Source organism: Ceraceosorus guamensis, assembly GCF_003144195.1.
Source record: "Ceraceosorus guamensis strain MCA 4658 unplaced genomic scaffold IE81scaffold_9, whole genome shotgun sequence".
NCBI lineage: Eukaryota > Fungi > Basidiomycota > Exobasidiomycetes > Ceraceosorales > Ceraceosoraceae > Ceraceosorus > Ceraceosorus guamensis.
Genome location: NW_020290004.1, coordinates 220,061 through 243,289, shown reverse-complemented (window position 1 = coordinate 243,289; position 23,229 = coordinate 220,061). Strand labels below are relative to the sequence as shown.

At 55.3% G+C, this 23,229-nt stretch overlaps 12 protein-coding genes across 12 annotated transcripts in view; 6 read left to right on the top strand and 6 right to left on the bottom strand.

The window, feature by feature from the left end:
- IE81DRAFT_253036 (hypothetical protein) overlaps positions 1-563 on the bottom strand; it is a 3,631-nt gene extending 3,068 nt beyond the window's left edge. Inside the window, exons 1-2 of the mRNA XM_025511323.1 lie at positions 273-563; positions 1-206 (exon numbers count right to left, since the gene is read on the bottom strand). Of these exons, the coding sequence (XP_025371877.1) occupies positions 1-206; positions 273-328 (262 nt within the window). The 5' untranslated portion in view covers positions 329-563. The remainder of the gene's footprint in view (positions 207-272) is intronic.
- Positions 564-707: 144 nt separating this feature from the next.
- IE81DRAFT_321035 (ribosomal protein S5) lies at positions 708-2,124 on the bottom strand. Its single transcript, XM_025513217.1, has 3 exons — positions 1,944-2,124; positions 1,163-1,669; positions 708-993 (listed from the first exon to the last, which is right to left on the bottom strand). Exons 1-3 carry the CDS (start codon positions 2,056-2,058, stop codon positions 836-838), a joined length of 780 nt encoding a protein of 259 aa, XP_025371876.1. The 5' UTR covers positions 2,059-2,124; the 3' UTR covers positions 708-835.
- A 631-nt stretch (positions 2,125-2,755) lies between these two features.
- Positions 2,756-4,005, bottom strand: IE81DRAFT_321034 (ribosomal protein S1). Its single transcript, XM_025513216.1, has 3 exons — positions 3,586-4,005; positions 3,119-3,318; positions 2,756-3,013 (listed from the first exon to the last, which is right to left on the bottom strand). The coding sequence occupies exons 1-3, from the start codon at positions 3,689-3,691 to the stop codon at positions 2,960-2,962; spliced, it is 360 nt and encodes a 119-aa protein (XP_025371875.1). The 5' UTR covers positions 3,692-4,005; the 3' UTR covers positions 2,756-2,959.
- A 778-nt stretch (positions 4,006-4,783) lies between these two features.
- On the top strand, positions 4,784-6,247 carry IE81DRAFT_310268 (hypothetical protein). The gene is made up of 3 exons (XM_025512412.1): positions 4,784-5,507; positions 5,641-5,686; positions 5,765-6,247. Exons 1-3 carry the CDS (start codon positions 4,956-4,958, stop codon positions 6,028-6,030), a joined length of 864 nt encoding a protein of 287 aa, XP_025371874.1. The 5' UTR covers positions 4,784-4,955; the 3' UTR covers positions 6,031-6,247.
- IE81DRAFT_321029 (DnaJ-domain-containing protein) lies at positions 6,028-7,954 on the bottom strand. The gene is made up of 4 exons (XM_025513215.1): positions 7,486-7,954; positions 6,927-7,391; positions 6,381-6,838; positions 6,028-6,298 (listed from the first exon to the last, which is right to left on the bottom strand). The coding sequence occupies exons 1-4, from the start codon at positions 7,538-7,540 to the stop codon at positions 6,218-6,220; spliced, it is 1,059 nt and encodes a 352-aa protein (XP_025371873.1). The 5' UTR covers positions 7,541-7,954; the 3' UTR covers positions 6,028-6,217.
- Positions 7,955-8,421: 467 nt separating this feature from the next.
- Positions 8,422-9,609, top strand: IE81DRAFT_321026 (ARP2 3 complex 21 kDa subunit). Its single transcript, XM_025513214.1, has 4 exons — positions 8,422-8,886; positions 9,018-9,207; positions 9,323-9,440; positions 9,523-9,609. The coding sequence occupies exons 1-4, from the start codon at positions 8,671-8,673 to the stop codon at positions 9,542-9,544; spliced, it is 546 nt and encodes a 181-aa protein (XP_025371872.1). The 5' UTR covers positions 8,422-8,670; the 3' UTR covers positions 9,545-9,609.
- Positions 9,610-9,646: 37 nt separating this feature from the next.
- Positions 9,647-14,535, bottom strand: IE81DRAFT_252887 (P-loop containing nucleoside triphosphate hydrolase protein). Its single transcript, XM_025511322.1, has 10 exons — positions 14,108-14,535; positions 12,187-14,044; positions 12,060-12,121; positions 11,776-11,986; positions 11,205-11,704; positions 11,080-11,133; positions 10,723-11,016; positions 10,471-10,640; positions 10,269-10,397; positions 9,647-9,892 (listed from the first exon to the last, which is right to left on the bottom strand). Exons 1-10 carry the CDS (start codon positions 14,441-14,443, stop codon positions 9,847-9,849), a joined length of 3,660 nt encoding a protein of 1,219 aa, XP_025371871.1. The 5' UTR covers positions 14,444-14,535; the 3' UTR covers positions 9,647-9,846.
- A 209-nt stretch (positions 14,536-14,744) lies between these two features.
- Positions 14,745-18,167, top strand: IE81DRAFT_298677 (Nop14-like protein). Its single transcript, XM_025512189.1, has 2 exons — positions 14,745-15,604; positions 15,676-18,167. The coding sequence occupies exons 1-2, from the start codon at positions 14,942-14,944 to the stop codon at positions 17,968-17,970; spliced, it is 2,958 nt and encodes a 985-aa protein (XP_025371870.1). The 5' UTR covers positions 14,745-14,941; the 3' UTR covers positions 17,971-18,167.
- A 164-nt stretch (positions 18,168-18,331) lies between these two features.
- Positions 18,332-19,505, top strand: IE81DRAFT_321023 (putative multicatalytic endopeptidase complex chain PRE1). Its single transcript, XM_025513213.1, has 3 exons — positions 18,332-18,795; positions 18,936-18,993; positions 19,077-19,505. Exons 1-3 carry the CDS (start codon positions 18,645-18,647, stop codon positions 19,450-19,452), a joined length of 585 nt encoding a protein of 194 aa, XP_025371869.1. The 5' UTR covers positions 18,332-18,644; the 3' UTR covers positions 19,453-19,505.
- On the top strand, positions 19,474-19,882 carry IE81DRAFT_321022 (hypothetical protein). Its single transcript, XM_025513212.1, has one exon. The coding sequence runs from the start codon at positions 19,514-19,516 to the stop codon at positions 19,811-19,813; it is 300 nt and encodes a 99-aa protein (XP_025371868.1). The 5' UTR covers positions 19,474-19,513; the 3' UTR covers positions 19,814-19,882.
- Positions 19,778-20,344, bottom strand: IE81DRAFT_321021 (hypothetical protein). The gene has a single exon (XM_025513211.1). It carries the CDS (start codon positions 20,194-20,196, stop codon positions 19,927-19,929), a length of 270 nt encoding a protein of 89 aa, XP_025371867.1. The 5' UTR covers positions 20,197-20,344; the 3' UTR covers positions 19,778-19,926.
- Positions 20,345-20,913: 569 nt separating this feature from the next.
- On the top strand, positions 20,914-23,210 carry IE81DRAFT_321020 (putative LPD1-dihydrolipoamide dehydrogenase precursor). The gene is made up of 7 exons (XM_025513210.1): positions 20,914-21,139; positions 21,239-21,388; positions 21,518-22,089; positions 22,181-22,662; positions 22,740-22,759; positions 22,838-22,986; positions 23,071-23,210. Exons 1-7 carry the CDS (start codon positions 21,101-21,103, stop codon positions 23,171-23,173), a joined length of 1,515 nt encoding a protein of 504 aa, XP_025371866.1. The 5' UTR covers positions 20,914-21,100; the 3' UTR covers positions 23,174-23,210.
- The last annotated feature ends 19 nt before the right edge of the window (positions 23,211-23,229 follow it).

Here is a 23,229-nt window from a genome sequence, read left to right as displayed (position 1 = left end):
ACGATGACTGCGTCTCCAGCGACGATGACTGTGTCCCTAGCGACGATGACTGCGTCTCTAGCGACGATGACTGCTTCTCTGGCGACGATGACTGCTTCTCTGCTGGCGACGATCGTGGCTTCTTGTCGCGCTTTCTCTTTTCAACTGGCTTGAAGGCGCGCTGCAGTGCTTTTGCGATCGCTACAATTGCTGGCTTGTGAGAGTCACTGAAATAGTCGTGTAAGGAACTGCGGGGCTGCGAGGTGAAAGCGCTCTTCTCCGGAGACACTCACGCGTTCTTGATAATCTCCTCGACGCGAGTCGCGATGGCGGGATTCTCAGTGTCCATGGTAGCAGCTTCATTCGTACGCCAGTGGTGTGGTGAAGTCGTCGCGTCGGTCGGCGCATCGGTCGCAAGAGGTGGCGGTCGCTGAAGATAGGAGTCAAGGGGCGAGTGGCGGCGGAGGAGGGGGTAGACGTGCACGGGTCGCGAGTGGGAGTACAGCGGTGTGCGCCCTCTATCGCGCTCGCTGGCCAGATGTCGCACAGCTATGGATAACAATGACTGCGATGAAGAAAAAAAGCAGAAGCCGGTGAGTCACTCTGCGGTCATGGGTCGGTATACCCACCGGATATATGTACCACAGTCGCGTCATCATGCGCTGGCACTTGCCACGTGCGCGACAGAAGCTAAGATCAAGCGCGTGGGCGTCTAGCGGCATGTGACACTCCCTCGATGCTGCACTTAGCGAGTGATTCATGAGTTGCATGTCAAGCCAACACATGGCTGGGTGGGAGAGTACAGATGGCGAAGCATATCGGTGGTTCGGCGAAGGGGCTGCACAAGCTGGCTAGCTTAGTAGAGCTTTTTGGGCGCGGTGCGAGCGAGGTGTGCAGAGTGCTCGACGAATGGAGTGGGCGGGGGAGCGATGAGCTTCCAGAGGTCCGGGGTGAGGACAGCGTAGGTCTTGGAAAGAGCTTCGTATGCTGCGCCGACGAAGTTGCCGGTGGTGGCTAAAAGGCGTGCAAACAATGAAGCGTATCTTGGTCAGCGAAGGTGCCGCACGGGAACATAAACGATCGCGAGGCAAACATGCAGCGCAACGCCTGTGCCGAAGTGCCGGTCCACCGACTTCCTCTACTCTCGCCGCTCTGGAGAATACCCTTTCGCCGAAGTACTCACCGGTCTGTCCACGAGTTTGCGTGTAAGCGTCTTCGATACCAGCGAGCTGCAACAAGCGCTTGGATGCAGGAGCAGCGACGATACCGGTACCGCGAGGTGCAGGAATGATTCTGCAGGTGACCGAAGCGCACTTTCCAGAGACCTTAAGAGGGACAGTGTGAGGTTCTCCAAGAGCGTTACCCCAGTATCCTCGGCGAATGGGAATGACGTTGAGCTTGGCAATGTTGATGGCGGTGCGGATAGCGGTTGCTACTTCCTTGGCGCACTTGACACCAAGACCCAAGTGACCATCTCCATCACCGATAGCAACGCAAGCCTTAAAGCGGGTACGTTGACCTGCACGGGTTTGCTTTTGGACTGGCTTGATCTTCATCACTTCATCCTTCAGCTTGGGCAAGAGCAAGTCGACCACTTGGAACTCTTTGATGGGCAGGGAGAAGAGGTAGATTTCCTCGATAGACTTGATCTTGCCATCTTTGACGAGACGACCGACGGAGGTGACGGGAACTGCGAACGCGTGTCGAAAGAGCAACGTTAGTGATGCGTCGCTGCGCTGTTACACAAGAGCACAGTCCTTAAAGCGATTGCGAGCTTGGTGCGCAGGCAGCATTGGAGGCGCAGCCCTATGCTCCTTCTCCCAGCTTCGACCTTCGCATCAACTACTGAGTATACCCTCCACCCTCCGTCTAGTCCACCTTCCTTGGCCAAGGTATTCCGTCTATCCCTCTACTGCAGCATACACGCTAGCCCGTCTGCACCAATTCCTGAAAGAACTACTCACCCCACTCCTCCTTCTCATCTCCGCGACGAGCGCCACGACGGGGTCCGCGACGTCCACCGCGACCACCGCGATCACGGCCAAATCCACCACGTCCGCGAGGTGCAGCGTCAGCCATATTGTCTTCTAATTATGATGGCTTGATTCTATGATGATTCCCTCCCTTTCCTTGAGTTGTGTGCGTTGGGTGGACGAGCTTGTTCGTTCGCACCTTGATAGTTCTGCAGAGCAGCAGAGAGATACGTGGGCAGAAAAGGCAGGGGATGAGCGTCGGACAGCTATGCAAATCTGAGAGCCACGGATGCTTACGAGAGGTCCCAGGAAGGTTGTGGTGAGGGGTGGGGTCGATGTGAGAAATGGACGGCGCGAATGCAGCCTCGATGCCTCGAGCTCATGCGCCCGCGCTGCGGGCGAGCTTTTGCACACGTCGCGCGCGCGAATTCTTCGCAGCTGGCACGCCACGTGGTTCAGCCGCACGCCAAATCGGTCAGAAAAGCCGTGCATGCAACATCCTTTCGCCCGTGCAATTAAGCACCGCAGAAACACCTTCGGAAGAGAAGCGGCGCACGCTGTACAGGCGATATACAAGCAATCATTCGCAGTCAAGAAGCTCGGTGATCACGAGTGCAGACTGCTTGAATCCTCAAGTCGAGGATTGCTTGCGTGGCACTGCGCGCTCTGGGGTCGGAACAGCGTTCTTCGAAATACCGACTTATGCTTCGAAGTCAACTCTTGTCCAGGTGTTAACGTTTGTGTGCCGTGCGCGCGAAACCTGTCCCAGAAATGCGAGCAGTGAGATACGACTCAAACTGCAAGTCACAGTGGCTTTGTGTTGCATGAATTTACAGCACGGCTGTCGGGTTACATGCGCGAATCAAAGCGTTTGAAAGAAAGCCCGACATGACAGTGCGCCCATGAAGACGTTCGTGATCGTGGCTCAATCCAAGAGGCTCAGGCAGCTTTGGACACATGATCGAGTCGGAGCAGCCTAATGGACCGCCTGTGCAAGGAAGCCTGACTTAGGCAGCAACAGTGACCTCAACCTCAACTCCAGGCTCAAGAGAGATCGAAGTCTGCGTGGAAACCGTTCAAGGGCCGTGTGTCAGCGCACGACTGGGCTGGGGATGGGGAAACCATGGGTGCGCCTCGAATCTTCCAGCCGCGATGAGACGACTCACAATCTGCTTGACAATCTCGGAGGGAGAGTGAAGGTCGATGAGACGCTTGTGGATGCGCAGCTCGAACCTGTCCCACGTCTTGGATCCTTCACCACATGGCGACTTGCGCGTGGTGTGAGTCAGGACCTTGGTGGGCAGGCGCACAGGGCCCTTGACGCGCAGCTGCTTGTCCTTGGCACGAGTGACGAGGTCGTTGCAGACTGCGCCATAGAGGAAGAAAGAGGGGGACATCAGTTGGCGTCATTGTTGAGCAGGACGACGTGCTATGCTAGCCCTCTGAGTGCGGCGACTCAGATCCAGTCGCATCTCCACAGCTCCTCCACGCTGACGACGCGCAAAGGCTAATACCCTCCGCAACCTAATATCGAAGTGCCTCGCTGCCTCCTTGCGATTCCTTCCCAATGCCTGCTTTCCCGAGAGTGCGAAACTCCCGAGCACGAAGCCTGCCCGAACATCTCCTTACTCACCCTTCTCGAGGGGCACTACGCTCTTGGAGGAGAGGGTGATGCGAATAGAGTGAAGCTTGGGTGCGACCGACGCATCGGCGTCCTTTCCGGCGAGTTGCGACGACATGTTGAACAAAGTGTAGTCACAGCGCTGACCGTCGAAAGTTTTTTGAGTTGGAGAATCGAGTGTAGTAGTGAGGTGAGAGGCGTGGCTACCATCTGGCGTTGACTAGAGTCTGGATCTTCTGATGCGAGTGTCAAGCTGCGAATGGGTTCGCGCGCAGATGGCTGCAGTGGCGCACAACCCACGTGGCGCCTCAACACGGAAAGCTGAGCTGCATCCGCGCCCGCGCCCGCGCCCGCGCCTTGTCTGCCTACACGTTTGTTGCGGTGAGCAGCGTCGTCTGCATACACGTTTGTCGCGGTGAGCACCGTCGTCTGCATACACGTTTGTCGCGGTGAGCACCGTCGTCTGCATATCCGTTTGTCGCGGAGAGCACCGCTGTCTGCATACACGTTTGTCGCGGTGAGCACCGTCGTCTGCATATCCGTTTGTCGCGGTGAGCAGCGCTGTTTGCATATGCGTTTGTCGCGGAGACCAGCGCTGTTTGCATATGCGTTCGTCGCGGTGAGCACCGCCGTCTGCATATGCGTTCGTCGCGGAGACCAACGCTGTTTGCATATGCGTTCGTCGCGGTGATCAACGCTGTCCGCATACGCGTTTGCCGCTCTGACAAGTCTTGTCGGCGTACCCATTTGTTCAGACTGTGCACATTGCTGGCTCACCAGCTCACAGTACTCTTCAATTCCAGCAGTAAAGTTGCTTTCTGCACAGGCAAATTCTGTCTTGCTTCTGATTCACCCTGCTGACAGGTCTTGTTTGCAAACTTGCTTGGTGCACCCCTAGGCTCAAGCTTGTATCATCTGGTTCGACCTTGCTGCTGAAATGTTGAGGTTCAGTAGTCCTGTGGTGCCGCTCTTTCTTGCTCAGCTTTTGCACGAGCTGCAAAAGCCAAACAGGAATAATTACAAATGTCAATGTGAACAGCAGCATCAATTTGTGATTGTGAACCTATACAAAGGCCGAGTGCGCACCGTGGCTGTTGCGAGAGCAAGAAGGCTTGATCGCCCTCCTTCGGCCGATGACGGCCGCTCCACTCGCGCGGGATATCTGATGATCTCGCGGGCGCGCGCCAAGAGATTCACGATTTCAGCTGTCGAGAGTCACAGTCGTGAGTGGTGAGTTGTGGTGCACATCTTGATCAGCGTGTCAGCATACCATCACATCCTCGTTCCGATTCATGAACTTTGCACTTGCAACTCTCATCGCCGCCAATCCCACTTGCTGCTGCGCCTTCTGGCACTGAACAAGCTTCCAGCGAAGCACCGTTATGGCTTCCAAGAAGCGGGCGCGTAGTGGTCAACAGCTTGCATACACGGCTGGGGAGTCGGGCGCATCCTCTGGTGCCACTACAGCAGCAACGGCATCCCCTCACGGCAGTCCAATTCCAGGCTCTAGTAGAAACACTGCAGCCGGACCTTCCAACCCTCCGCATGCGGCTCAAAATCAGCCAAAACCTCGCACATCAAGCGGCAAGCTGTCCACCTCTGCCGATCCTTCTTCCTACTGGTCTTGGTGCGCATCGACCAACGCGTCGGGAGGTCCATTGGTCAAGACGAACGAAGACTTGAACAGTTGGCAAGACAGGTTTTGGGAGAGGCAGATGAGGGCTGTAGAGGTGGAGAGCAGCAGCCTGGCCCTGCAGCAAAGACTTCCTCAGGAAGGGGCCGAGATGGAGGGTGCACCACTTTTACCGGCTTCTGCTGGGGATAGAATTGCAGCAGGACCTTGCTCCTTCAATCCGGATGGATTCAAACCGGGACCGGGACAGCTACCGCTGGCTAGGATAAAAAAGGTGATGAAGGCGGATGACGAGATCAAGGTGAGCATCTTTCGTAGCTCGTCCCAAATTTCTTGCGCAGCGGGATATCCTCCGTCTGCGCTGCCATGGCTGCACATGAGTGTGCTTGCCTGAGCGCTCATTGACGACCCCTATTGCCCTGTATGTTCGACAGATGATTTCTGCGGAAGCGCCCATCATCTTTGCCCGCGCTTGTGAAGGTGGGTCATGTGGTCGCACGTAATTTCTGATGCCGCTCTGCTGACGAAGATCCTCCTTCCGCTCTTCATGTTACGCAGTCTTCATATCCGATCTGACCTGCCGAGCATACCTGGAAGCGACATCTCATAAGCGAAGGACGATTACACGATCAGACGTTTCTGCTGCGATTCGCCGTTCGGACCTTTTTGACTTTCTAATCGACGTCGCGCCTAGAAGCAGACCTAAAAGTCCCTCGGCATCGGGCAACAACGCCACAGCTGAAATGCCCACGACCGAAGATCTACACTTGCATCAAACCCAACCGGAACAAGTTGAAGAGATTGGCCTCAACGATATAAGCTAATTTCAGAAACCAAATTGCCTGGTAATACGGATGCTGTGCAAGAAGCTTATACTGAACAACAATGTACAAATACAACGGACATCATTGAACCATAGACGTGCTCCAAGATTCGAGTTCGTCTGGACAAATTACCGCGGGCGAGCATCTTCTGTGCCTGTGCGCGCTTACGCATCTGGCGCGTCCCATTTCAGCTCATGCTCATGAGCCTCGCCAGGGTATTCGCTTCGTACGTCGCTGCATCTTCAGGTGTGGGGCCATCAGGAGGCGGCTGCGATGTGCGGGAAGCAGGCTGCGTTAGCGGAGATGACGAGGCTCCCAGTTGTCTCCGTGGCACGCGGAATGAAACTCACAAGACTTTCTCCGCGCGCATATTGGCCATTCGCGCCTCGTGGTGGAGCGGCCTGCTCCCTTGCACGCCGTGACCTTCTGAAACGAGCAGCTGGCGGCTCTCCATCATTCCCTTTACCCGCTGTAGCCCATCCAATGTGAACATCCTCCAGTATCCTGGTCTGCTCGTCGTTGGGATTCGCGGCATTCATCTGCCCACCCAAGTCCACAGCTTTCATGGCGTCTTCCAACCCCGCGAATGATACGAGAGCTGTCGCTTCATTAGGTATCCTCTCCGGGTGCCTCTTTGAAGCCTTTGGCGGCAGAAATCGAATTGCCTCGATCTTGCCGAAGCGACGCGACATCGCGCTGGCGAGTGGAGTACGTAGGGATTCACTTGAGGCTGAGCTGGCGGACGAGCCCGCGAGGAGAGATTGTTGATGGGAGGGAAAGCGTAGCTTCACAGTCTTGTCGAGTGGCCCTGAAGGAGGACAAAAGGGCAGACCATCGTCAGCCGAACCTCAAATGCATCTGACAATTTTTTTGCCGCATTACTCTTGAACGCTCACCTAACGCAGGCTCCACGCCATCTTCGTCTTCTCGCTGTTCCAGCACCTGCTCGGATGATGCCTCACCACCAGCGCCTTTCGGGTCCGGCGTGGAAGGCATGGAGGATGACGCATTGCTCCTGAGCAGCTCTTCTGTCAGCCTCTTGCCCTCTTCCTTCAACCTTCTCAACCTTTCCTCGCGATCCTTGACATCTTTTCTCTTCTTCAAGCCTTCTCGTTCTTCCCTCTCCAGCTCCTCAGCCATCCTCTTTCTGTTGCCATCATAAGCGCCTCTCCTCTCATTTTTCTTGCGCTCTGCTTCTGCTATGGATGCAGCTTTAGCTCGATACACTGGATCTTGGAGCGCCTCGTACGCCGTCTGAATTGCGTGAAAGCGAGCCGAGGCTACTTCGGGCGTCACGTCCCTCGCCTTGTCAGGGTGCAGCTTGAGCGAGAGCTTTCGGTATGCTGCGCGAATGTCGGCCTCTTGAAATTTCCGACGAGGGAGTGCGAGGCAGCGTCAGTGTGACTTCATCGAGAATGAGGCTCGGGACAACCAGCCAGACGTTGTGTCACTCACCTGATGCGCCCACCGGCAGGCCTAAAGCGGCGAATGGATCATCAGCAGTCGGCATGGTGGCAAAGGTGTTCTCGTACTAGAACCGCAGCTCGCCAGCCACTGGAGCACTAACGTCTGGCTTTGTTTGCTAGAAGAGTTCAGACACATCCAAGTGGTGCGATGGCATAGGCGCAGATCGTGGATTGTGGATGCGAGCGTCGTCGGTCAAGTCCAGCATGAGTCAGTTGGGGGGAAGCAGGCACGGGTGAGTCGTGAGTCAAGAAAGTAGCTTCGGGGCTACCTCTAACTGATTTAGAATTCACGCATCGTTTGATTTCTGAGTCCACAAGACTCGCGGCTGACTGCACACGTGACGCCAACACCTGGCAACAGTGACTGGTGACGGTGACAGTGACGCTTGCAGGATGTCGAGCAGCGCGCCAGGCTGGATTTTGCAGGATGTCGAGGAGCGGGCCAGGGCTGATTTGACAGGATGTCGAGCAGCGCGCCAGGCTGGATTTCGCAGGATGTCGAGGAGCGGGCCAGGCTGGATTTCGCAGGATGTCGAGCAGCCACCCAGGCCTCACTGGCCCTGGGTGAGGCGCTGGGGGCTCACGTGACCAGATTTAGCAGGATGTCGAGCAGCGGGCCAGGCTGGATTTCGCAAGATGTCGAGCAGCCACCCAGGCCTCACTGGCCCTGGGTGAGGCGCCGGTGGGGGCTAGTCTGTCAAATCCTGGGTCTTTACGTATTTTGAAAGGAAATTGCCTGTTTTGTGACTAAAATGCAATCAGATTTGCCCTACGGCTTCTCGTTGCAGAGATATAGGCCGTCAAAGTCTGACTCACGTGACCAGATTTAGCAGGATGTCGAGGATGGCAGCCAGAGCACCGCCGCGCCTGCCCGCATGCCGATGCCCGTGCGTGCAGTCGCCGCACAACTCTGGTGCGCGATCGCCCAGCTTCCCGCCATCACGACCCGATCGACTTGCTTGGTTCGCCTCGCTGCACCTCCACCACCTCTGCGAGTACACCGGCAGACTTGCACTCATAACCCGACGTCTTCCACTCTACGAACCCAGGTGCACAACAATTTCTGGCTTGCAATTCGCCCATCGATCCCACAAGCGTGCCTGACGATCTGACCCGCGCTCCTTGCCAAGCTATCCCGCCTTCAGAGACTCGACAGCACGTCAAGGTCGCCAAGATGCCAGCCTATCACAGCGCTCACAACGAAGATGCAGGCATACAATCTATAGCGAGCATGTCGATCTTGCCTATCCGCACTAAGATTCGTGGTCCAGCGCCTCCTATGCCCTTGGAAGCTTCTGCTGAGGATATGGACATCGTGGAAGAATCCATCGACTTGTTCAGGGCCAACTGTCTCTTCAGGAACTTTGAAATCAAAGGTGGCGCTGACCGAGTGAGTGAGAGGTGTTTGCTGCTCGACGACGCTGAAACTATGCCTTGCATCTGCTGTACTCGCCTGCCTTGGCATGGCGCGCACAGAGCTAGGACCAGCTCACCCCTCTTCATCGTTCCTGTCCTCCGCAGCTTCTCATCTACCTCATTCTCTACATCTCTGACTGCTTGAGCAAAATCGCATCAGCAAGGGTGCCCATGTCGCAGAACGAGGCTATCAAGCAGCTTTCCACACTGGCGGTGGACAACTTTAGCCTTCCAGGCGATGCTGGCTTCCCCTTGAACAACCTCTACTCCGCTCCGGCTACCAGGCAAGAAGCAGGTCAGTGTGAACGTCCCAGGCGCTCGGCTTCAGCCCAACCACTCGCTTTGAGTTGCGCAAGAAAGCGAGTTGCGGTAATTCTTTCGCTGAAGCCATTCTCTTCCACACTCCGCAGACCAACTGAAGTCCTATCTCACTCAGCTGCGGCAAGAACTATCGCTTAGGTTGGTCGAGAAGGTGTACGTGGACGGCAAGCCCAGCAAGTGGTGGCTCAGCTTCACCAAGAGGCGCTTGTGAGTACACAGCAGATTGCAAAAGGCTCACATCATCAGGCGAATAAGATGGCTCACGGCAGCCTTTTTGGTCGCTACACAGTATGGGCAAGAGTCTGTCTTGAACGCTATATGCGGTGAATGTGCCTCGTTGCCAAACTCCCTCGGAATCAATGAATTTCTCAGTCTGCATAGCACAAGGAAGACGGCAACCGTTGCCCGTTCATGTGCGATCTGGGTCGTCTGCGAGTGCAAGGCGAAGGTAGGTGCAGAGATCGGTATCGAGCCACGAAGATGATTTGAGCGCGGAGAATATGAGCGAAAAGTACTCATGTCATTGGTCTAAATCGGATCGGATCTATGGAAGTGCGTGTGTCACGAAGGGCAATAGGAGCGCGCAACAAGCCTGGCTGCAATGGGTGTACCTCTACGGCGATGAAAGTCCCAGAGGCGCAAATAAACAATGGACTTGACTACACCACCCGTCGTCCGAAAAAGAGTCGGCTGAAGATCATGTTGGGCTCAGAATCCGATGCGTCGCCCCCTTCTCGGCGTTGCACCGCCAGGTGTAGCGATCTGCATCCTCGGCGTGGCCGAGGCTTCCTTCTTCGCTTCCATCTGCTGTCTTTCCAGGACCTTCGCTCTCGCTGCCGCAAACCCAGCCTCGTGCTCTGTTTGCTTGGAAAGAGACTGCTGAGCTTCCAAGCGCCTTTGTGCTCCCGTTGTGTTCTCTCCTTGCTGTCGCACGGAGTAAAAGACAGAGCCCCTGCCGATCGAGACAGCCGAAGGATCGTGGGAACGTCAGCACAAGACGAGAAGCCGCTCAAATTCCATAGCGCTACCACTTACAGTTCGGCCAGCCACTCTGCCTCGACGGCAGTGCACGTGTGCATGTAGGTTTTGCTGGTCTGGATCACTTCGTGATACACCAAGAATTGAGGCGTGACGCCAGCGCCTATCAAGCTCGAAGTTGGGTGCCTGAAATAGGCGATCAATACATGTCAGGATTGTGAAGCAGATCACTTGGCACCGATCGCAACGGAAGTCTTACAGCTGTAGAGGCATACCCGTTCGGGCGTGAGCGTACTCGCCAATCCCCTTCGCACGAGCTGCTTGATGGAAGAATCCTGTCACGATGCATTTGCGAACGGTGTCCCAGTCTGTACCGCAAGAGATGACATCGAGCCTTTGCGTCTTCATAATGTCCTCGAGTTGAGTGCGCTGCGCACAGAAATTCGAGTCAGATAAGGAGTTTGTGAGCCACATTGCGTCCAGTCTGCCGTTGGTCAAACTCTGCACTCACAACCTCTCTGGCTTTCTTTAGGATCTTTCCGTGCAGAAAGTGTTGAGCGCACCAAGAATCTCTGTATCCGTTGAGTCTCCATTGAGTGTAACAATGTAGGAGCGTCAAGTGGTCGGATTCCGATACAAAGAATTTCTCTCTGGCAGCGTCCGACTCCTCTTGCCTTTCCTTGGGTCTATAAAACACGGATGGCACGCTGAGCATGCTGACGATGGTAAGCAGCTCCGCGCTGCATTTGAAGTCGACGCTGGCGATAAGAATCTTTGAGAGTGATGGCTCCATCGGAAACTCGCTCTGAAAGTGGGTTTGCATGAGGTGTCAGCTAGAGCCGTGCGGAAGCGGGTTGATTGAGCTTACCATCTTCTTGCCAACGGGCGTCAGGTCGCCGATGTTGTCCAGAGCACCAAGTACCTGCGAAGTAGAGAAATGACGCATGAGTACCGATCCAGGGAACGTATTGTGGGTGCAGGCAGGCAACTCACCCAAAGAGAGTACATAGACTGAAGCAAGTTGTCCTGAGGTGGAGGATCCATGAAATCGAACTCCAGTAGATTCTTCACTCCGAGAGACTTTAGCAATAGCACGGTGTTGGCAAGATTGGTCCGCTGTATCTCCGGTATCGTATTGGGAAACATCTCGTTTCTATAGGCATTCTCGGTATACAGCCTGTATGCTGTACCTGCCCCAGTCCTGCCTGCTCTGCCCGACCTTTGATTTGCATTCGCTTGACTGACAGGTGTGATTTGTAGACTGTCCATGCCCACGCGTGGGTTGTAGACTTTGAGCTTAGAGTAGCCGCAGTCGACTACGTACATGATACCGTCCACCGTCAATGAAGTCTCCGCTACATTTGTAGCCACAATTACCTTCCTCTCGCCATTAGGTGCTGGGTTGAAGATTTTGGCTTGCAAATCCGCTGGCATCTGAGAATAAATCGGCAGGACGAGAAGGGGTGGGGCATCGTCTAGCTGCGACAGCCGCTCTGTGAGGAGTGATGATCCTCCATCAGCAACTTGCCTACGCCAGCGTCACTTCCCGCATTTCTACACTCACCCTGGATGACATCGCAAGTCACCTCAATATCCTCCTGACCAGTCATGAAGACAAGCATGTCTCCAACACCACCTCCGACGTGCACAGCTAAGACCTGCTTGACCGCTGAGTCCACGTAGTCTTCACAAGGAGACTTGGAAAACAAGGTGTCCACTGGAAAGGTACGTCCAGGAATTGTGAAATTCGGAGCATGGCCGTAGAATTGAGCGAACTACGTAGCACGTGATCGTACCTCAAGATCAGCTCAAAAAGCTTGAGTGCCAAGAACACCGAGTGCTGCTCACCTTGTCGGCATTCATGGTAGCAGACGTGACAATCAACTTCAGGTCTCTCCTTCGTGTCAAGACTGATGAGGCACTTAAAGTCGTCAACGAGCAGCGGCATTGGGATATGCTTCGGCGCCGCACTCACTCTTCTTCAGCAAACCCATGAGGATATCGGTACTCAGACCGCGCTCGTGAGCTTCATCAAGGATGATGGCGCTGTACTTTCCCAGCTCGGGGTCGTTCAAGCTTTCTCTTAGCAGCACGCCATCGGTCATGTACTTGATCTTCGTTCTCTCCGAGGTGCAGTCCTCGAACCTGATCGAGTAGCCGACCAGATCGCCGAGCTCCACCTCCATCTCTTCCGACACTCGCTTCGCAACGGACATTGCAGCGACTCTTCTGGGCTGAGTACATCCGATCAGGCCGTGCCGCGTGTACCCTTCTTCGTGCAGGAATTGAGCTACTTGAGTCGTCTTGCCGCTCCCTGTCTCTCCCACCACTATCACGACTTGGTTTTCCCTGAGCACCCTCATCAGATCTTCTCGACAGGCAAAAGCGGGCAGATACTGCCTTTGGTCCTTGAGAGACTTGCCGCGCGAGAACGCGCTAGCCCCCTGATCGCTCTTCTTGAGGTGTTTGGAGAATTGACTGTCGCTTCGGTGGTTGTAGCCTTCTGCATCTTCCTCGTCACCGCCCGTCTCGTGAATCTTGTTCCCAGCGCTATCCCTTTCTTCGCCTTCCTTCACGCCCAGCACATTCCCCAGGGCAGTGCCTCCAAGTGCCGCCATCTTGGCTGCCGCTTTCGCTCTCTCCTTTTGCTCCCTCTTCTCCTTGACCAGCTTCGAGCCTTTCCGGCTAAAGACGGCGAGGTCCGAGGTCGGGTCTCTGACTGGGTTCACGGGCTCGAGCTGACGCGTGAAGACAGTCTTGCCGTCCAGGAACGGCGGACGAAGGTCGTGTACTAGCAGATGGACGCGGCTCTCGCTCTCGTCGTCCATGCTGTCCAAATCTACCCTTCGTCTACCACCGATGCCTGACGCTGCCAACCGATCATCTTCCCACCTATCAGCTTCCGCTTGTCTAGCCGCCTGCCTTGCTGTCTGCTTCTTGGTGCCTCCAGATCCAGAAGCAGCGGCGGTAGCGGATGCTTCCAAATCGGCATATGCGCTGAAAGCGTTGGTCTCTTCATCGCCTGCAACTCCACCTTCGTCCATGCTGTACCAGTCTCTATCTAAAGCGGCTGACTCTTCGCCATCCGCTTCCCACCCTCTTCCCGCCAGGGTCATTCGTCCGTCGTCTTCCTCCCTGCCGTTGCGCCTCGGTGTAGCTTCCCAGCCTCGAGACGTGCGAGGAGTAAATGAGTGATCGTTGCGTGGCGTTGAGTCCCACGATCGGTTGGGCAAAGGGGCAGAGCTGCGAGGAGTTGCTTCCCAATCCCCCCGGCTGGATCCGTGACTCGTTCTTGGTGCATCACCTCCCCAGCCTTTTCCGCCGCTTATGCCACCATTCGAGTCCTCACGCCATCCACGTCCGTTCCGATCGCGCGGATCAAGCTGTTCCCTACGATAGCGGACATTTCTGTTGAGCTTATCCCTCAGCTCGTCTTCAAGACGTTGCCCTTGCTTGTTTGCTGCTGCGTCTCTCGAGTTGCCAGCAGATACTCCTTCAGCCCTGCTTCTTTTCCTGGCTTCCAATACTTCGCGTGCGCTAGAGCTGATGCCTCCAGAATGACTAGGCGTTTCTTGAGGCCGAACGCGCTGCTGCGCAGCCCCGGACCCGCCTGTGGGCCGTGCTGGGACCTTGAAAGAAGGGACGGGAGTCTCGGAGCCCTGAACAAGAAATTCGCTGGAGCTCGGCGGATCGAGACGTGCTCTTTTCCGAGCTTCGCCGCCACTTGTACCATTAGGTCCCTTCACTTGGGCTTCAGCGCGTTTGTCTGCTGCTATCCTGTCCAAACCCAGCTTTGACGTTCGTGGTGTTGCCGGAGCTTTGAAAACGTGTCGCTACAGCACAGACGCATCTTTTAGCTTCAACTGACGCTCACGTCAAATGAACGCATGACTCACCTCGCTGCTACTTGTAGTCAGTCCAGCCCTTCTTGGCTCGTCGGGTTGCAAGCGTGAGCTGGTGTCTTCCCGAGCGGCCGAAGAGTGACCATCGAAATTCGCATCGACAGCCTGCGCATCATGGTCGACAGGGGCCTTCCTGATCCTCTCTCTAAGCTCCGCAAGGTCTGCCTGCTCGAATTTGCCAAACCCGCGCGCAGCGCCCACGAATGCCTGCTCGGAGGGGAGGCTGCGAGCGAGGGCTATGACCCTGCTCGCCAGAAGTTTGTTCGGCTGGCCGAGCCCTAGCAGCTGACTTAGCCGTTCCGCCACATCGTCCTCGATAAACGATACCATTCCGTATTGACGAAGGAGCAGCGAGCACGTGGGGTCGCAGAATCAAGTCTCAGTGGGTGGCGACATCGCATTGACGAGAATGAAGGTCGTCTGTAAGGGTTGGGGAAGCGGAGGCTACAGCATTTTGGTGCGTAGGAATTGCCAATTCCCATCGTGGTGTCTCCGGCTTGCGCGCGTCTCGCACGAGAATCACGCACTGCGCAGCTGCCGCACCAAAAAAAGTCGAAAGTGCAGCCTTGTAAACCTAAACGGAAGCAACCACAAACGGGATCAGGACATTCTGAATACATGACAACAACCACGATCCGCCAAAACACCACTCGCCAGCTTTTTCGCTGATCGCGATTTGCCCCATTTCACAATCAGCTCGCTCCGACACTCAACCTTGCGTGCTTTGTGCAGTCCTCCAGCCAGGCAAACAAACTCGTCAGTCATAATTGCCGCCACCACACACTGATAGGCACGGCAGCATCATCAGATTCCTGACACCGTGCTGCAATGGCCAAGGGGTCTCAGCTCAAGCAGCTTAAAGCGCGCCTCTCCTCGGATGGAATCAAAGATAAGCGACAGAATAGTGCTGCATCGCGGAAAAGGAAATCCTCATCCACATCAGCCGGTGCGGTTCAGAAAGCGGCAGAGGAGGCACGTAGAGGAGCGCTAGCGCGGATTCGCAGTGATGCCACATTCAACCCTTTCGAGGAGAGGATCACCAAGCCAAAGCATGAGGTGCTTGGCCGACATCTCAAGGGGGTGACGGGTCGGCCTGGCGTGTCCAAGTCGACTGCGCTAGACCAAAGAAGGCAGAAGCTGCTACCGGAGATTCAAGGTAGACATCGTAGCGGAACATTCATCGATAGGCGCTTTGGAGAGGGTGACGCTAATCTGACACCTGAAGAGAGAGCTTTAGAGCGATTCACAAGAGAAAGGCAGAACAGGGCGAGGGCTGGTGACGTAGGCGGCAAGAAGAGCCTGTTCAATCTTGATGATGGTCCCGAAGATCGCTTGACGCATTACGGCCAAAGCCTCAATGTTGATGACATGGAGGACGATGGGCTGGGCCTCGGTGGTTTCGACGATGAGGATGAGCATGGCGGTATCGATCGCGCCACCACTTCCAAGCTCAACTTTGGGGGCTTCGATGACGAAAATAACGATGATGATGTGAGCATACAGACGTGTGAACCAATCAGCAAGCACCTGCTCACGTACGCGACCGATTTATTCTTCGCCAGCCTGATCGCAAAAAGAGCAAGTACGAGGTCATGCAGGAAGTCATGGCAAAGTCAAAACTGGCTAAGCTTGAGAGGCAGCGTGCCAAGGAGAAGGATGATGATTTGCGCATGGAGCTGGACGATGACTTTGCGTCACTGCGCGAAGCTCTGTTTGGCCCAGCGCAAGATTATACCGAAGCATTACGCGAAGCGGAGAGGACTGCGACAGAGCCTGAAGCTGAGGGCAGGCAAGCGAAAGCGAAAGTCTCCGATGCCGATGGGAATGCTCAAAAACCTGCCCGAGTTGAACGAGAGAAGTCGGAAGAGTACGACGCTTTTGTCCGCGAACTGGCTTTTGATCGCAGAGCGCAGCCACAGGACAGACTTAAGACGGCCGACGAGCTAGCAGCGGAAGAAGCGGAAAGGCTGAGAATCGCCGAAGATGCTAGATTAAGACGCATGCGAGGCGAGATGGTACCGGATGGCGGGATCACAAATCGCAGAGCACCAGGTGCCGACGACCTAGATGACGACTTGGACTTAGATTTGGGTAACGCTGCAGACGTCTATGGTCTTGGTCCCGGACTTGGAGACGCTCGGGACGAGGAGGAAGAGGATGATCGGCAAAGGTCTGACCTGGATGAAAGCGATGACGACAATGGGAGCGATCAGAGCGGCGATGAGGGCTCGCCTGAGGAGGAAGATATGGACAATTTTGAAGACATGGAAGAGCTCGCCAGCAGCGAAGAGGCTCAAGGATCGGAAGCTCAAGTGGACCTCATTGGCAACAATCCGACTTCTTCTGTCCCCTCGAAAGCCAACAAGGGCTCCTCGTTACAGGGTGCTGAAGGTCCGAGCTCTTCGCTACCCTACACGTTTTCTTGCCCAGCGACGCACGAGGATTTCCTCGATTTGCTGTTGTCCAATGGAATCAGCGCTTCAGATGTACCGACAGTCGTGCAGCGTATTCGAGCGCTGTACCATGCTAGTCTTGGTATCGATAATAAGCACAAGTTAGCAGCGCTACTCGGTGTCTTGCTGGAGCACTGCCTTCATTGCTCACTTGATGCATCGGCCGGTGGTTTCAAGACAGTCGCAAATCTGCTCCCTCACATCCATGAGCTGTCCCAGACTTACCCAACAATTGCGGCGCAGCATTTTGTGGGTAAACTCAACATCATGCACAAGAATATGGGACGAGGCGTTGCGAAGGGCGCGCTGGACGAGAACGCAAGGACGTGGCCAGGACCCGCGGAATGCGCACTTCTCAGGATCACTGCTCAGGTGTTCCCTACCTCCGACAGGTCTCATCCAGTCGCTACACCTATGGCCCTACTGATAGCACAGTATCTCGCCCATTGCAGGATCAGAACGTTGTCGGATCTCGCCTCTGGTCTTTTCCTTGCTTCTTTGGTGGCGTCCAATGAGAGACAGTCTAAGCGGATCTTTCCGGAGTCCCTGAACTTCCTGCACCAGGCTATCGCTGTTTTGACTCTGGGTTCACCGACTGGCAAGGCTCTGAAGCGTGCAGAAAGCATCAAGCATGCATTTGGCATCCCTGCACCTGATCTTGGTGCGGCGCACACTGCTCATTTGGCACTGACAAAAGAGGAAGTCGCTTCTCTGAAGAGCGAAGGCACATCAGCATCACGACCTGCCGACCTCTTGCACCTGTTGGCCTTCAAGTCCTCAAAGTCAGCGAGACACGACGCAAAAGAAAGGGGCGAAGTCAAGGCATTACTTCTTCATCAAGCATTTGCCCTGGTCGAAGCTTTTGCGCAGCTATATGACGGTAGCGTAGCTTACGTCGAGCTGATGCAACCATACGAAGAGCTTATGGCTTGCATCGATGCAGCACATATCAATTTGCCCACTTCGTTGCAGACTCGTGCGTCGACTTTGCGCGCAACACTCTCAATTGCCCTTGCTCGAGCGTCACAAAATCGTCGAGCCTTGAGGTTGCAAGCGCACCGTGCCATTCCGCTTGCTTCGCAAGTGCCCAAGTTCGATCTCGGCGGCTTCGATCCGACACGCAAGTCCAGCCGCGTCTTTGATCCAGATCCTGAGAGAGCGGAAGCGGCCAAGCTGCGTGCACTCGTCAAGAAGGAGAAGAAGGGCGCGGTTAGGGAGCTGCGAAGAGACGCCGCTGCTGTTGCGGAACAGCGCAGGAGGGACAACAAGGAAGAAGAGGATAGATATGAGAAATGGACCAGAAGGGTCACTGGTAGCTTGCAGGACGAGGAACATCAGGACAAGCTGTTCAGGAAAGAAAAGGAGAAAATCAAAAGAGAGCGCAAAAGGCAGAATGCCAAGTAATTCCACCCGTGTACTTGTTCAATACGTATTCTCCTTCCGCCCGTACCGCATGGCCGGCATCTTTCAGCAACGTGATTGTTGCATGACAGCGATAGCGTGTATTGTATAGCATGTCATTCGCGTGGACGATTCCCACCATGTGCGAGAAGGTGCACAGAATTTGGGAAGCCACGAGTGAAGGCGCGCCAAAAGACCTCAATCAAAAAATATTAAACCGGAGTGCTGAGGTGGGACGCGTAAGCTAGTCGCGATTGATGGCGCGCGCGGGCCACCGCATCTCGACGCGCGGCCTGAAGTCGTGAGCGTGCGAAGCAGCCTAAGCGTCTTGTGCAGCTTGAGAGTCGTGTATGCTCGTACTCAACCATGACTGAACCTCTCACAACTACCAACGCGCTCATTGACCTCACCGCATTCGTTCCCTCGAGACAGCGGAAGTTCTCGTCTGTTCCTTCCTGCCGGATTCTTGGGTAGCGAAGCCAATTCGGCCTCGCAATCTTCACAGCCATTGAGCCCGTCTCCATCGCCAAGTTCAGCTTGCGCCCCCGACCTCTAGCTCTTCAGACGCTCCACCTCGTGGAACCCCTTATCGAATCAGTGAACAACTACAAGGTCTGCATTCGATCCCTCAATCGCCTGCCGGACGCATTTGACACTACCTGCGAACAGACGAAAGGATGGAGTGCACGTTCGGTATCACGGGCAAGGGATATGCCATCATTGCTTCGGATAGCAATGCGGCGAGGTCCATCATCAAGATGAAGGGTGATGAGGACAAGATGAAAGTCTTGAGTCGTCACCTTGTCATGGCTTATTCTGGCGAGAGCGGTGAGTGATAGACGCTAAGAAGTAGGCCACGGTGCCTTGCGATGGAAGGCGTATCGTGTACCACGGGTGTGCAAAGGCATTCTTCAAAAGCGTAGAACAAAGCGGCTTAGTGACATAGCCACTCGACCTTTCCTACGCAGGCGATACCTTGCAATTTTCAGAGTACATCGAGCGAAACTTGCAACTGTACAGCATTCGGTGAGTTCGGATCGAGCAGCTCCGGTGCTGCGCGCTTGCTCACTCACTCAGCGACACCTCTCCCGCATCCTCCCTGGCCGCAGTCATCACGTTGAGCTGCGACCAAGAGCAGCAGCAGCCTGGATCCGCAATCAGCTCGCAGAGTCTCTGCGCTCACGCAACGCCTACCAAGTGAACCTCTTGCTCGCAGGTTTTGACGTCCCAGCATCCACGCCAGCATTGTATTGGGTCGACTATCTCGGAACTTCCATCCCGGTACCTTTCGGCGCACATGGTTACGGTGCTCACTTGACTCTCAGTACGATGGACAGGTATCACAGGCCTGACATGAGCTTGGAAGAAGGCTTGGACTTGCTGAGGAGATGCATCAACCAGCTCAAACTCAGATTCATTGTCGACTTGGGACAGTTCAAGGTCAGGGTCGTGGACAGAGATGGCGTGAGGGAGGTCACCCTCTAATCACCTCACAGTCATTCAAGCTTGGGCATTCAATGGCATGAAATTCTGACGACTGCGTACCATGCGCGACACTGATGAGTGGAAGCTCTCAAAGTTTTGGAATGCTCCGTCACGCAGCCTCTTGCATGCGTGCCGGTCTCCAAGGCTGCCCCTTTTGCACGTTGCGGCTCTATTTACCACCACTGCCGGCTTATCGCCGCTGCTCTATCTTGGTCCACCGCGGCGTGAGTCTGCTAACAAGCCCAGGAGGCAGATCGTAAATATCTCCGGCCAAGGGTCCATCGAAGGCGTATCTTTCGTGAGCCTCTTTGCGGCGACTCCGGGTGTTCGTGGCCCTGAATCCTGTTTCCAAAAGGCTTGACGTGTCCCGAAGTGGCTGGATTGGATTGGCTGGACCAGACGCTACTGCGTGTATGTTGCTGTGAGAATCTGCAGGATGAGTGGCAAGCGAGGCACCTTTAGATGCGCTTTCGCTCAGCGCCTGAAGATCTCGCAGCGCGGCGCCTCCCCCCAAATCCGCACACCAATGATCGTCGAACCAACCGTCACGCGAGTGGTCAGATGACCTGAACGGGACTCACCAACGACCTTGGACAAGTCCGCTAGATCACCATTGCCGTACAAGTTGAGGGACATGAAGACGGTGTAGGTGACAAGGACAGCGACCAGGTTCCAAGCAGGGAGTAAAAAGGCCCACTCCCTAGGGTTGAGCACCAATTTCGTCCGCACACGTGATGTGAGCATGTAGCTTGCGCTCGCTGCAGTCAAAGAGGCAAGGGCTCACCGATTTGGATACCAGTCCAAGCCGGCGGCCTTGAGCAGCCTGTCGGGCGTCAAAGCCCAGATGACCCAGACCACACCCAGGAGCGTGGCGAATAAGAAGAGCGCGAAGCCATAGGCCTCGCGAGCGCTGATCGTTGTCGGCACGCCGTCACTTCCCTCGCTAGTCCTCCCGTCCTGCGCTGCGGATTTTGCGATGGACGTCTTGGTGGATGGAGACTGGCTGAGCCGAGGATGATCCGCTTTCTGATGGTCCATCGACATGCTGTCCTCGTCTTTTCCTTCTGATTTCACATCGCATCTTCCATGCCCGGGACCACCTCAAGTGACTCTGGTGTATATTTGTGTTTTCTGCGCGAGTGCGAGTGTGCTGCTTCGTTCCAATTCTCCTCAAGACGTGACAAAAGGCGATCAGCAGTGCAAACAGGAGGGCCTGAGGTGAAAGCTATGGTCACAAGTCACAAGTCATGAGCGCGTTGTGAGCATGAGGGCAGACAGCCCTATGCACCAACAGCATCGGCGCAACTCGACCGCGCTTCGCCGGCAGGACGTGTGGCTTTGAGGAGGGAAGCGTTGCTGACATGCATGCACGCGCTCATCGATCTGCGAAATTTGAACGCCTGCGCTGCTCTGGTTGGGGTTTGCGTGAGGGCTGCGAGGCCGAACCCAACCCGTGGAACGCACGCACGGGCGGGCGGACCCACGGACCTTCGACCGAGAGTACACCTCGCAGCAGCAGCAGCAGCAGCAGAGTGGATTGCGGTGATGTGGTTGTAACTCATGCCTTCCCATCGTGATTGCCACCACCACTCCAAGTCTGCCGATCTCCCACAGAAGTATCAGCTACACAAGCACCCAATTCGCAAGCATGTTGGCCCCTCTTCTCGCCAGGCGTGCAGCGCCCAAGGTGAGTCTCATCGTCACCGTGCGATGCACCGCCACCTCTCGGCGAAGTCGAAACGTCGCCTATTAACCTTTCGCCGATCTCTTCGTCCCCACACCGCAGGCCTTTCAACCCTCCACGCTTCCTCGACTCGTCCAGAACGGCTCTTTGAGAGGGTATGCCACTGAGGCCAAGCCTTATGATGTGGTCGTACTTGGTGGTGGGCCCGGTGGCTACGTAGCTGCTATCAAGGCCGCTCAGCTTGGCTTAAAGGTGAGTCGCCTACAAGCTCAGGCTTAGGCTTAGTGCAGCCAATGCTCTTATCAAGGCTCTCGGAGTTGCCATGCAGGTGATACTGACGCACACACACCATCGTTTCCCTCTCTTGGCTGGGCACGACAGACTGCATGTGTCGAGAAGCGCGGATCGTTGGGCGGTACCTGCCTAAATGTAGGATGCATTCCTTCGAAGGCGATGCTCAACAATTCTCACTTGTACCACCAAGCTACTCACGATTTCAAGAACCGAGGTATCAATGTCGAAAATGTTTCCATTGACCTGAAGAAGATGCTCGGAGCAAAGGAGGGTAGCGTCACAGCACTGACCAAGGGTATCGAGGGTCTCTTCAAGAAAAACAAAGTGGACTACATCAAGGGACACGGTGCTTTTGCCGAGCCGGGCGCATTGACCGTCAAGCTCAACGATGGCGGCGAGACGAGGGTAGAGGGAAAGAACATCATCATTGCCACAGGGTCCGAAGTTACACCTTTCCCCGGTATTGAGATCGATGAGAAGCAGATCGTGTCTTCCACAGGCGCGCTGGAGCTCGAAAGCGTGCCAAAGAAGATGATCGTCATTGGTGGCGGTGTCATCGGGCTGGAGATGGGCTCCGTCTGGAGCAGGCTAGGCGCAGAAGTGACTGTCGTCGAATTCTTGAACGCGGTCGGGGGTGCAGGCATGGACCCGGAGGTCAGGTGAGTGCGAGCTGTGGCCGCACGCTTTTGACGTGACGGGCATCCGAGATCCAGACTGCTTATATCTTATACTCTGCGTCGGGACCCACAGCAAGAAATTCCAGTCGATTCTCGGCAAGCAGGGCTTGAAGTTCAAGCTTGGCACTAAGGTCATCGACGCCGAGAAGAAGGACGGCAAAGTCTTGCTGAACGTCGAAGGCGCGAAAGATGGCAAAAAGGAAGCTCTGGATGCCGACGTGGTGCTGGTAGCGATCGGCCGCCGACCAGTCACCGAAGGTCTGAACCTCGAAGCTGTTGGCATCGAGAAGGACAATCGAGGTCGAATTGTCGTGGATGACCAATACAACACCACCTGCAAAGGAGTCAAGTGCATTGGTGATGCCACCTTCGGTCCAATGCTTGCCCACAAGGCCGAAGAGGAGGGCATCGCAGCTGTGGAGATCATTGCCACTGGCCACGGTCACGTCAATTACAATGCAATCCCGGCCGTCGTGTACACCCACCCTGAGGTGGCGTGGGTCGGCAAGAACGAGCAGGAATTGAAAGACGAAGGTGTGGAGTACAAGATCGGTAGTGAGTACAGAAGATCCGACGAGCAGGTTGCTACCTGCCCGCGACAAACGCTGACCGCTACTTTGAAATAATTGCAGATTTCCCCTTCTTGGCCAACGTAAGTCACACTAATTAAGAGAAATTGCCCCTGGGTGTCGGATAGCTTACGCATTCTCTCTCACTTGGAACAATGCAGTCAAGAGCCAAGACAAACGCGGACTCTGAAGGCTTTGTCAAGTTTTTGACCGAGAAGACGACGGACAAGATCCTCGGCGTTCACATTATCGGACCCAATGCTGGTGAAATGATTGCGTCGGGCGTGCTTGCCATGGAATACTCTGCCTCGTAAGTCTGCCTTTGTCGTGTCTCTAGAATGAGCCAGTCTGCCACAGCCCTGACAACTTTTTGTGCGGCCTGCTCGCTGGACAGAGCGGAAGACATCGCCAGGACCTGCGCTGCGCACCCTACCTTGCAAGAGGCTTTCAAGGAAGCGGCTATGCAAGCTACATTTGGCAAAGCGATTCACTTCTAGACATTCTGTGTCCCGTACTTCCAGCAATACAATCTGCGTGCATCTGTCCTATTGAA

Excerpts from the sequence above, each read along its gene's own strand:
- IE81DRAFT_310268 (XM_025512412.1), top strand. The coding sequence starts at position 4,956 with ATGGCTTCCAAGAAGCGGGCGCGTAGTGGTCAACAGCTTGCATACACG. Across the intron at positions 5,508-5,640 it reads AGGCGGATGACGAGATCAAG|ATGATTTCTGCGGAAGCGCC; the intron begins GTGAGCATCTTT and ends TATGTTCGACAG. Across the intron at positions 5,687-5,764 it reads CTTTGCCCGCGCTTGTGAAG|TCTTCATATCCGATCTGACC; the intron begins GTGGGTCATGTG and ends CATGTTACGCAG.
- IE81DRAFT_321023 (XM_025513213.1), top strand. The coding sequence starts at position 18,645 with ATGGAGTGCACGTTCGGTATCACGGGCAAGGGATATGCCATCATTGCT. Across the intron at positions 18,796-18,935 it reads GGCTTATTCTGGCGAGAGCG|GCGATACCTTGCAATTTTCA; the intron begins GTGAGTGATAGA and ends TTTCCTACGCAG. Across the intron at positions 18,994-19,076 it reads TTGCAACTGTACAGCATTCG|TCATCACGTTGAGCTGCGAC; the intron begins GTGAGTTCGGAT and ends CCCTGGCCGCAG.
- IE81DRAFT_321029 (XM_025513215.1), bottom strand. The coding sequence starts at position 7,540 with ATGCCGACTGCTGATGATCCATTCGCCGCTTTAGGCCTGCCGGTGGGC. Across the intron at positions 7,392-7,485 it reads CCTGCCGGTGGGCGCATCAG|AGGCCGACATTCGCGCAGCA; the intron begins GTGAGTGACACA and ends GGAAATTTCAAG. Across the intron at positions 6,299-6,380 it reads ATGCGCGCGGAGAAAGTCTT|CCGCCTCCTGATGGCCCCAC; the intron begins GTGAGTTTCATT and ends CGCACATCGCAG.
- IE81DRAFT_321035 (XM_025513217.1), bottom strand. The coding sequence starts at position 2,058 with ATGGCTGACGCTGCACCTCGCGGACGTGGTGGATTTGGCCGTGATCGC. Across the intron at positions 1,670-1,943 it reads AGATGAGAAGGAGGAGTGGG|TTCCCGTCACCTCCGTCGGT; the intron begins GTGAGTAGTTCT and ends ACGCGTTCGCAG. Across the intron at positions 994-1,162 it reads GCAAACTCGTGGACAGACCG|CCACCACCGGCAACTTCGTC; the intron begins GTGAGTACTTCG and ends CACGCCTTTTAG.
- IE81DRAFT_321026 (XM_025513214.1), top strand. The coding sequence starts at position 8,671 with ATGCCAGCCTATCACAGCGCTCACAACGAAGATGCAGGCATACAATCT. Across the intron at positions 8,887-9,017 it reads TCAAAGGTGGCGCTGACCGA|CTTCTCATCTACCTCATTCT; the intron begins GTGAGTGAGAGG and ends TGTCCTCCGCAG. Across the intron at positions 9,441-9,522 it reads AGCTTCACCAAGAGGCGCTT|TATGGGCAAGAGTCTGTCTT; the intron begins GTGAGTACACAG and ends GTCGCTACACAG.
- IE81DRAFT_321021 (XM_025513211.1), bottom strand. The coding sequence starts at position 20,196 with ATGCTCACATCACGTGTGCGGACGAAATTGGTGCTCAACCCTAGGGAG.
- IE81DRAFT_321022 (XM_025513212.1), top strand. The coding sequence starts at position 19,514 with ATGCGCGACACTGATGAGTGGAAGCTCTCAAAGTTTTGGAATGCTCCG.
- IE81DRAFT_298677 (XM_025512189.1), top strand. The coding sequence starts at position 14,942 with ATGGCCAAGGGGTCTCAGCTCAAGCAGCTTAAAGCGCGCCTCTCCTCG. Across the intron at positions 15,605-15,675 it reads ACGAAAATAACGATGATGAT|CCTGATCGCAAAAAGAGCAA; the intron begins GTGAGCATACAG and ends ATTCTTCGCCAG.
- IE81DRAFT_321020 (XM_025513210.1), top strand. The coding sequence starts at position 21,101 with ATGTTGGCCCCTCTTCTCGCCAGGCGTGCAGCGCCCAAG. Across the intron at positions 22,090-22,180 it reads GGCATGGACCCGGAGGTCAG|CAAGAAATTCCAGTCGATTC; the intron begins GTGAGTGCGAGC and ends CGGGACCCACAG. Across the intron at positions 22,987-23,070 it reads GCCATGGAATACTCTGCCTC|AGCGGAAGACATCGCCAGGA; the intron begins GTAAGTCTGCCT and ends CTCGCTGGACAG.
- IE81DRAFT_252887 (XM_025511322.1), bottom strand. The coding sequence starts at position 14,443 with ATGGTATCGTTTATCGAGGACGATGTGGCGGAACGGCTAAGTCAGCTG. Across the intron at positions 12,122-12,186 it reads CATGGGTTTGCTGAAGAAGA|TCTTGACACGAAGGAGAGAC; the intron begins GTGAGTGCGGCG and ends GTGCCTCATCAG. Across the intron at positions 11,017-11,079 it reads CGCCCGTTGGCAAGAAGATG|AGCGAGTTTCCGATGGAGCC; the intron begins GTAAGCTCAATC and ends ACCCACTTTCAG.
- IE81DRAFT_321034 (XM_025513216.1), bottom strand. The coding sequence starts at position 3,691 with ATGTCGTCGCAACTCGCCGGAAAGGACGCCGATGCGTCGGTCGCACCC. Across the intron at positions 3,319-3,585 it reads CGTAGTGCCCCTCGAGAAGG|TCTGCAACGACCTCGTCACT; the intron begins GTGAGTAAGGAG and ends TCTATGGCGCAG. Across the intron at positions 3,014-3,118 it reads CCGAGATTGTCAAGCAGATT|ACTTCGATCTCTCTTGAGCC; the intron begins GTGAGTCGTCTC and ends GTTTCCACGCAG.